This window comes from Lacerta agilis, chromosome 7, assembly GCF_009819535.1.
Source record: "Lacerta agilis isolate rLacAgi1 chromosome 7, rLacAgi1.pri, whole genome shotgun sequence".
NCBI classification, from domain to species: Eukaryota; Metazoa; Chordata; class Lepidosauria; order Squamata; family Lacertidae; genus Lacerta; species Lacerta agilis.
The window spans coordinates 50,393,482-50,403,387 of NC_046318.1; the positions used below are offsets into that span (position 1 = coordinate 50,393,482).

The window sequence follows — 9,906 nt, forward strand, 5'->3', positions numbered from 1 at the left end:
GCAACAATGCAATCTGTAGAGATGAGTACAAGGTCAGACTCGTTTTGGGATTGTTCTTGAGAAATATTGAGCTTCCTATGAGTTTCTATAATTCTGACGAAAGGCTAATTCAGTTCCAAGAAGGTAAAGCAATGCTCCTCTTTAACCAGGCCTTGAGCTGATTAACATCCTATACCCTTTTAAATGTTTGTGAGAGCAGGTGGGAGAGAGGGGGTATTGGTTAATTTTGTTCTTGGTCTTGTTTTTATTATGTGTTTTGTGTTTTTATCTTGTATTTTTTATGCTGTGAGCTGCCCTGAGATCTATGGATGAAGGGCAGTATACAAATTTAATAAATAGTAATAGTAATCAGCTGCAACCTGAGCTCAAGATCTAGCAGAGCAATTTCTGTACACATACAACGTGAGGAGATCCCAAACTAATGCAGTTTGGTGTCATTTTTCTTAATTTAAACCCTATTGATTTACACAGGTTTGGAATTCTGTTAAAAGTTGTTAAAATTCAAGAAATGGCAAGTCCTCAGAATTTTTGAGACTATAATTTCTTTCTTAAAATGGGGGTGTGTACTGTTAATTCAGTTTGCAAACAAGGTGTACAAATTTTTATATACTGACCACCCTCTAGAGCTTTAATGTGTATGTGTGGCATAGATGGTTGTAGTGAGTATTCACTTCAAGTTTCCTAAAATAAATTTGAAAAATTAAAATGAAAGAGAGAGAAGAGGGGAATAAATTCAATTTCACATGTGCAGAAAAAAATGAATTGTAGTGATTGCTGGGGGAAAAAATACTTCAGGATATAGTATGCAGTTAGGATGAACAATTTATTGTATATACAACTAAGCAATTGCGCTGTTTTAAAGAAATGGATATGATAATTAAAATAGATTTAGCATGAAAAGTACAACAGACAAATTAGAAGTCATTACAGAAGTTATTTGTTGACTTAAAAGAGCATAGAACTTGAAATAACAGACAGCAGGTTGCATTATAAACTAGGACAGTAAAAAACTGTACAGTACAAGCAACACATGACAATAAATTATGATCAATGAGGCAGTCTTTGATTTGGGACAAAAAGGACAAATGGAAGGTAATTAAAATCTCATAAATCCACCATATCTTTTTTCCATCTCTGGAACCTCTTTGGAATAACTTTCTCCATCTTCATCTGAAGGAAGGAGAGAATCGGCAAAACGCTTAAGAAATCCACCGTATCGTTTCTGGTAGTCCAGCCACCACTCTGGCCTCCCCACTCTTCTCATGAAGCCACCATATCTCTTTTGCAGCTCTTTGGCATCATCTTCCAATTCAGGACTGCGCTTGATGCTCCTCATGAAGCCACCGTATCTCTTGATGACTTCACCATCATTCAGATCCCGATAATGCCCAGTTTCAGCATTTTCCCCTGTTCCAAGAAGCTCCTTCAGCAGATCAGAAGAATTAGCCAAGGCATCATCTTCGGCATCCTTCTTCATAAAGCCTCCATACCTTTTAGCAAGGATTTCTCCTCCATTAGGTTCCTCCTCTGGTTCTATATGATAGAGCTCATCCATCTTCTTCATGAAACCACCATATCTTTTCATGAACCCACCATATTTTTTGGCTAGCAAATGACTCTCATCCTGTTCTTTTGGGTTGTCCCCCAGGGCACCAATGCCTTCCTGGGAAAGATCCAGTTTACTCAGTTGCAGAAGGTCTTTGCAGGTTTCCCAGGCCTTGGCAGAGGGCAACTTTCCTTCACATTCTAGTGTACATGCCTGAAAAATATTTTGATTTACAAAGTAAGAACATATTTGTGACCTCTTTTTGCCTTGTTAAAAGCAGCAATACTAGAAATCCATATGTTAGTATATAAACCAAATTATTTATAATGGGGGTGTGTGAATGTCACAACTATCTATTTATATCTTTCTCTGAAATACTTAGCTCACTGGGAACCATTAACCTGGGTTGGTTTAGCATCGCTTTGAGATTTGTGGTGGGATTTACATTGACAAGAAGAGATGCACCATCACATTTTCCCCAAAATGCATTTATTTATTAAAGATGAAATGTGTTACAAGGCACAGAGCCGGAGATTGCATGGCAATATGTAATGTAGTTACAAGAAGGGAAGCCTGGCAAACCTAATGAGAGCAGATAGCAAATGTGAGTGGACTACATGCAGTCTAAGTCCTTAACCCATTTCTTACATTTGTTGATGGAACTACAGCTGTCTGTGGAGCTGCACACGCTGAGACTGGCTATCTGCATCTTAATGTAGGGTCAAATGTGTACTTGTATGTTCAATGCAGAGGTGAAAACATTTGTCCACCAAAGCAGCATGAGGTGGGGTGGGTGCCATGCCTTTTATTGTGTGAACAACTCTGAATTTCTTTACATGAAGAAGTCACATTAGGACCAGGAGCATCTTTAAAAAAATATTTAACAACAACAACAACAACAACAACTTATTTATACCCTGCCCATCTGGCTGAGTTTCTCCAGCCACTCTGGGTGGCTCCCAATCAAGTATTAAAAACAATACAGCATTAAATATTAAAAACTTCCCTAAACAGGGCTGCCTTCAGATGTCTTTTAAAAATAGTATAGTTGCTTTTTTCCTTGACATCTGATGGGAGGGCGTTCCACAGGGTGGTGCCACTACCGAGAAGGCCCTCTGTCTGGTTCCCTGTAACCTCACTTCTCGCAATGAAGGAACCACCAGAAGGCCCTCGGCGCTGGACCTCAGTGTCTGGGCAGAACGATGGGGGTGGAGACACTCTTTCAGGTATACTGGACTGAGGCCGTTTAGGGCTTTAAAGGTCAGCACCAACACTTTGAATTGTGCTCAGAAACGTACTGGGAGCCAATGTTATATGGTCCCAGTCACCAGTCTAGCTGCCGCATTCTGGATTAATTGCAGTTTCCGGGTCACCTTCAAAGGTAGCCCCACATAGAGCGCATTGCAGTAGTCCAAGCGGGAGATAACCAGAGCATGCACCACTCTGGTGAGACAGTCCATGGGCAGGTAGGGTCTCAGCTAACATCTGCCAACAACAAAGCAGGTAACACATGACCTTGCTGAGCATGTGGCTGCACAAGGCACTGATGTGAAGGGATTGGCTTTTGAAGCAGCACTTCCACACAGCGGCTCTATGCCACTTCATTTGCTGAAATTTAAGTTGCTGTATATGCACGCATCATCGTGCTGGCATGCATGGCCCTCACTGGGCACTTCTGGCTGTGTACTCACATAGGATGGGGATCACAGGGTTGCTATACCAGCCAGTTAATACAACCGTATTGGAAGCAAGTGTCTTTTCAACAGAACTATACATTATTCATTCAAAGGAAGGATTATATTTTGTTTTATTTTGCATATTTAGACCACACCTTTTAGTATAACTTCCTCACAGAAGGCTTTCCAAAATTTAGAACAGGGATACATCAAAGAAAGAAGCACAAAAATAAATAGCCCAATGCACCAAAAAGTCTTCTTAAAAATCATGCCAGCACACGCATATTAAAGCTAAACAACAACTAAAATGTCTAGTACTGATAACAAATTTCAGAATCCCCATTTAGTATATCTAACATGATGGTTGGAACACCTAGCTCATTGCTTGAGAAGTGACAGCAGTGGTTTGCAAAATGTTGTTTGAAATGTTAGTCAATATATGCTTGTGGTGTAAATTATCCAATGTATTGCCTATAGTATTACAATTCGAATAGTGTGTGCTGGTAATGAATATCTCAGTGGGTTCTGATTAAAATTGTTGGTTGGATTGAAAGTGGAATCTAGAGGAAAGGAGGACCCCAGGCTGAGGTTTTACACACTTCCAAAAAAAAAATTATAGCAGGCACTGCATAAGGGCTGCCTGTGGCTCAGTTCTGATACAGGGGTAGTTAATACTCAGCTACCGCCCACCCCCCATCTGCAAAATAGAAGCTATTCATGTTTGAATAGGAATATCTGGAAGAAAGTAGGTGTCCTAACAGTGACTGTAAACAGTGGGATGGGGTGGGTAGGTTATTGGTTTGTTTTGGTTTTGATTATGTATTTTGTGTTTTTTTATCTGGAATTTTTATGTGATGAACTGTCCTGAGATCTATGGATGAAGTATGGTATACAAATGTTAATCATTATCATCACAATCTTCGTCTACTATTGTTCCCAATAGAGCTGTCATTTGCATGTATAAATGAACAATCTGCAAAACATATAGCCACTTCAAAATCCATTCCTTTTCAAAGAGTTGCAACATATTTATATGTTGTAATTCTAGGTACCTTTTCACCTTATGCTGTCTAACTTCCTTGGGTTTCCCCCTCTCTTTTGTTTCTTTCAGGCAAGACAGAACAGTTACACAATGGTTGTAAACAACATACAGTAGGTTCAATACACACGGAACTAATATAAATAGCCACTTGACTTCCACTCAAATTCAAGCACATTCCATTAATTTCAACGTAAAAATTAAACACAAGTACTATATCATTCCATATTAACATTTCTATTTCCTTAGTCTAGTCTTAATGAAGGTGATTTATAGTGGATTATCTAATAAGGGTGATGGTATCAAACACTATAGCAGAAATAAATGTTAAAACCAATTCTATTCATGTACAAAGTACTTCATCTAATGCCAGCTCAAACATTTTGTCAAAATATGTCATCTGTTAACAGTTTAAAATGGAAACAAATTTAGAACATGGCGTATTTAATTTGCAGTACAGGCCACTAGTTTATAGATATTGTGCTCTGAAACATTGTTAAGAGTTGCCAGTGAGTACTAAAACAAGTGATCTGATGTGAGCATACCTTTTTTACATGGATCTTTAATGTACTAGTATGCATATTTACTCAGTCAGAAGTAAATTGCACTGTATGCAATGGGACTTATTCCCAGGAGTACAGGATTTCAATTTTATATAGTCAAAATAACGAGAGTCCTGAACTTAAATAATGCTGTTAGTTGCAAGTTCCTATGTTTCTTGATCCTCGTTATGATCCTGCAATATATGCAGTTATGAAGCAAATAATAAAGCACAACAATAAGAGACTAACAAAATTATAGGAACACTCTTGAACCTTGAAGAGACAAATTACCTCCATTCCCTTTGATGTACATGGAGATGAAGCAACATGGTACTTCATATTTTTGTTCCATAGGGTTGTTAAAGGTCAGTTCCCTGGTGATGCCTAATTTCCACATTCGAAAACAGTTCTGCATCACCACTGTCTCTAGCACCTTCAGCAAAAAGATGTTGAAGGAAATTTTGGACAGGTGTGGAATATGGGTATTATAAACAAATGTCTGCTATTCTTTTGCCCCAGGCTTGCAAATGCCAGCAAGACTGAGTGCAGAGGCAGAAGCATTTTTCCCTCTGTGGCTGTCTTGCAGGTTCCCATCTAGAAGATTTGGCTAGAAATCACGAGTTCACTTAGGGGAGTTGAAGGACTTTTGTGCACCCCATGGGACTTCTAAAAATATTATTTTGAAGACCAGAAACTGTGAAACATGCCACATCAAAACCTCCCTTTGAAGCTCATCTCATTTTGGGTTGTCGCAAGGTTTGGAAACCAGGTTCAATTTTTCAATCAGTCATGCAGTTCACTCAATGACCCTGTACTATCTCTCAGCCTAACCTATCTTAACCTAACCTAACCTAACCTAACCCAACCCAACCCAACCCAACCCAACCCAACCCAACCCCCAGGGCTGTTGTGGGATAAAAATGAGATGGGATGAAAGAGCCATGCATGCCACCTTAGGCTCCTTGAAGAAAAGGTGGGGTGTACATTTAATAACTAATTAAATAATACATTTCAAAACTGGCTTGCCATTTGGAATGGATTGTAGTTTGAACCACCAAAGTTCTAGTTGGAACTAGTTGTGCATTATTATGGATCTGAGCATTAGAGTTGGAAGAGCCAAATGCCAATATGAGTCCAGATGAACCAATGCACACTGATTACGCCAAACAATCCGTACCATTGAGGATCTCAAGCAGGCAACACATACCAGTAAACCTTTGGATATTCAGGCAAGCAATATTTGATAGGGAAGGCATACATTCTCCAGCAAAATTAAAGGCTAAGTTGAAATGGGCTCAAAATGGAAACCACCCATTTTTGAACTGTGCCTGCTGTATTTTCCTGAATCATGTTTATATGCACCTTGGCCAATTATTTCATTGATGGCACCTAAAGACTTACAGCAGATCAAAACAACCCACTCCAGGAAGAGGCTACAAAACCCACGAATGGTATTAATTATGCCACCACCATAACTCTGGGATACGTATTGTACTGGGAGACAATAATGAACAATGGAATTGAAGTCTTCACTGTTCATGCTGGTGTTAAAAACAACAGATTCCATATATAATTTTAGGGATGCAAATGCCCAATATACATACTTTACGTAAGCAAAATAATCCTATTCCTTCTGCCTCATTTTCTATGCTCATCAGTTCCATGATTACATAACCAAGCTAGATCTAGTATTTGAACAGTGAGAAATGTGGGTGTTCTCCAAGGTGCTGAACTAGCTGGTATGTCTGTAGTGAAGTACAGAAGTGTAGCATAAACCAATATGACAGGTTTTGCGATTATTTATTATTAATTTATCAAAGAAGCATAGATAATTTGACTCTAAATATTAAGTATTCAATATGATCTTCAATTACACTAAGATCAGCTTTCAGGCAATCTTCTGCCAGTGGGTGAAGAAGTGCATATTTAAGCTCCTTGGAGGAAAGGTATATGTCTCTGAGGGCATATACAATTACATGCTTGTATTGTGCATTGTTAATCCAGAATAACTCATTCTCTCTGATGCTGTACTCAGTCTCATTTATACATACTGGAAGCAACACATTACACACAAACATATGTAAAAATCTACATTGCAATATTATTTAACAGCCCTTCAAGAGTGGCTAAAGTGCCTTAGGGGGTGGCAAATCTGTGTTAGAGATACGCACAATTTTGAGTTTTGTAATCTGATTGCACTAGCAGAGCTTTTCATTGTAATTCATCATTTCTATTTTATATTGGTTTTTCAAAATTCATATTCTGTTTTTGTGTTGTTTTAAAATATATTAAAGTTGTTGGTTTTATTTTATATTGTACACATCTATTGTACACTACCTTGTGATGGATAGAGATGGAATGTGAGTAAGAATAGGCTTCTTAATTGGCTAATAAATTAATTGGGTTCTTCAGAAACAAGCCTAAATTCTGCTTACCAGGGGGTTGATGTCTGCATGATATGCCAATCGGTGGGTGCAAGATGCACAGTCTTTGCTGCATTCTGCCTGAACTGTAAGGATGAGGCATGTGCTAAGAGCGAAGAGCAAGAAATAACATCTCAGAAGAAATGTCATGGTCTGCAAAAAGAAAAAATAATAATAATTGAACTTAATCACTTGCTTCCTTGTTCAAGGCACATACATTGAAACTGATATGCACAAGGAAGTTTGGTGAAAGAGCACTAACCATCATACACCAATGACACTCTCTACAACCATGGATTTGAACAAATTTGCTCATAATCAAACAGATGCTTCCAAGAAAGAACACTGAAGACCAAAGCATTAAAATCTATCCAAGCTCTTTTAAATCTAATGTGCTAATGTTGCACATCAGAAAGTTAGAGTGCATATCTCTCATTCCTTAGCCCAGGGATCACATTCCTGATTTATAATTGTGCTGCTTCATTTGAACATGTAGGGTCCTAAAAGTTATCAATGAATGAAGAAACATTTAAAAGAACTATGTGTTGAATCACTACATTTCTGCCTTCCTCCAAAAATTAATTAACCTGGAATAATTACCACTCATTGGTTCTGTATGCATGGTTCCTAATGCTGTTTAGAATGACATTTGACATACCTTGGTGGGAGGGGAAATGCTGATCCTTTCTGCTACTCTTTAATCACACTGATGGCTATATCACAAAAGCACAAGTAAAGTGAGTTTATTAAATAGCTATCTAAATTGAGACACCTTGTCTAGGAGTTTGGAAGAACAGATATTGACTAACATTGGTCCTGGCCACCAGGTCAAGAGAAGGCAAGAAGACTGTGGTGTTCGTCCCATAATGAAACTGGTGACAGAACAGAGTTTGATCCACGTTCATGGCAATGCTTGCAGCACCAGCAAAAGCATGCAACCCATTCCCATGGATTCACATAGGAAGCTGCCTCATACCTCTCCATCCAGCTCAGTGTTGCCTACCATGGCTGGCAGAAGCTAGCCAGGATTTCAGGCAGGAGCCCTTTCCAGCCCTACCTGGAGACACCGGGGGTGGAAACCTGAGACCTTCTGAATGCAAGGCAGGTTCTCTAACCTCTGCACTAAGCAGACAAGTAGAAACGAGAGTGAACATTGGGCTGCTGGAAAGAGGCTGAGAAGGAATCCCCTCAACGCCCATCTCCCTCCATCCTCTTACCTCTTCTCCTGGAGGGTTCCTGGCCGTTCTTCCGATGTGAGCAGCTGCTCCGCTGAAGTTTAGAGAAGCGCGCTCGGTTGTTTTTCCTTCTTCTTTTAAAACAAGAGCGCAGAGGCGGCTGTCGAGGAGCTGCAGGGAGAAAGAGAGAAAACAAAACAAGCGAGTCAAGGCATGGACGAGAGTTCAACGCCGCGCTGCGGACAGCTCCCTCGAGGCTGGCCAGCTCCAGCAGATCTTACATGGTCGAGAAGCGAACTTCGAGGACGAGCCGCTCCTTGCCTGCCTCCTTTCCCTTTCCCTTTCCCGAGGCTGGTCTGTTCCGTGGGCTCGGGAGCTCTCCAGCAAAGTCAGCACCCGGGGAAGTGGAGCTAGCGACTTTATAATTAGTCAAAAAAGAGAAACGCCGAGCCTTCCCCAATCGCTTCCAGCCTCCATGTGACGCAGCACCGACGACATCCAGTAGGAGCTCCTGGCACTCCGGGGAGGGGGAGGGAGGGGGCACTCGCACGGTGCCCGAGGCCAACAGACGATGCACGACTCGCTTGTTCCCCGGCGTGGGTGGGCAGAGGCACTACTCACCGGCCGTCCCCCCATCTCCCCACCCCACTCAGGGATCCATTTCACCCCGAGGTAGCTCTCTCCCCCCCCCCCGTAAAAATGGATGGCGCGGGGAAGGGACACGAGTACTTCCAGTCTGCCACTTGGGACGGGTGCACCCCCCCCCCACCCCGTGTTGAGGTCATATTTTTCTTCCCTCTAGCTGTGAGGAATGGATGTTGGCAGGACAGATCTCTTCCCGCTTTCGAAGGCTCTGACCCAGAGTCGTCTACCGTCGAGGGAGGATGTTGGACGTGAATCAGTTCCTCAGGGATGCCATTGGGAACGTCACTCTGGTGCTCAACAGTTTGCCAAGCCATATTTATATGTTCATTAAAGTTCTATAGCTGCCCATCAATTAGTTCATCAGTTATGTCCTAGTTATACAGCAGCTCATCAATAGCTATGGATAAATATTCCCTGGGTTAAGCTTAGAAGCAAAACGAAGCTTACAGAGGAAGCAATATTAAAAATACAACACGTAGGGATTGAAACCAACAAGGAACAATAAAAGACAGAAGCACAACCCACCAAAAAACCACCCACAGAGACAGCATAAAACATAAAACAATTTACATAAAAGCATAAAACAATATACTGTACAGCCTGAATTTAAAACACAATTTTAAATCCAGAAATATTTGAGGTGCAAGGCAAGTCTGTATGGGGAGACTACTACATAGCTGAGGTGCCACTCTGAAAAAGACCCCTCTAAAAAGCTTGTACCTTATATATATTTCCTGCTTCAGCATCCGTCCTCAAGGTTCTGTGAGTGACTCCATCCTGCATCTTGCCACCTGTGCTATGGGAGAAGAGGGCTGGGTGGCCTAAGGTTTTTGGCATTGTTTCCCAGCTGCTGCCACCTA

The 9,906-nt window shown here is 40.9% G+C and overlaps 1 protein-coding gene across 1 annotated transcript; it reads right to left on the reverse strand.

The window, feature by feature from the left end:
- Nucleotides 1-804: 804 nt before the first annotated feature.
- PENK (proenkephalin) lies at nt 805-8,545 on the reverse strand. The gene is made up of 3 exons (XM_033155271.1): nt 8,444-8,545; nt 7,239-7,379; nt 805-1,759 (listed from the first exon to the last, which is right to left on the reverse strand). Exons 2-3 carry the CDS (start codon nt 7,374-7,376, stop codon nt 1,097-1,099), a joined length of 801 nt encoding a protein of 266 aa, XP_033011162.1. The 5' UTR covers nt 7,377-7,379; nt 8,444-8,545; the 3' UTR covers nt 805-1,096.
- Between the last annotated feature and the right edge of the window lie 1,361 nt (nt 8,546-9,906).

Bases quoted from the DNA above. Each gene is read 5' to 3' on its own strand.
- PENK (XM_033155271.1), bottom strand. From the start codon at position 7,376: ATGACATTTCTTCTGAGATGTTATTTCTTGCTCTTCGCTCTTAGCACA. The intron at 1,760-7,238 runs GTAAGCAGAATT...AATATTTTTCAG, and splicing joins ATGCAGACATCAACCCCCTG to GCATGTACACTAGAATGTGA.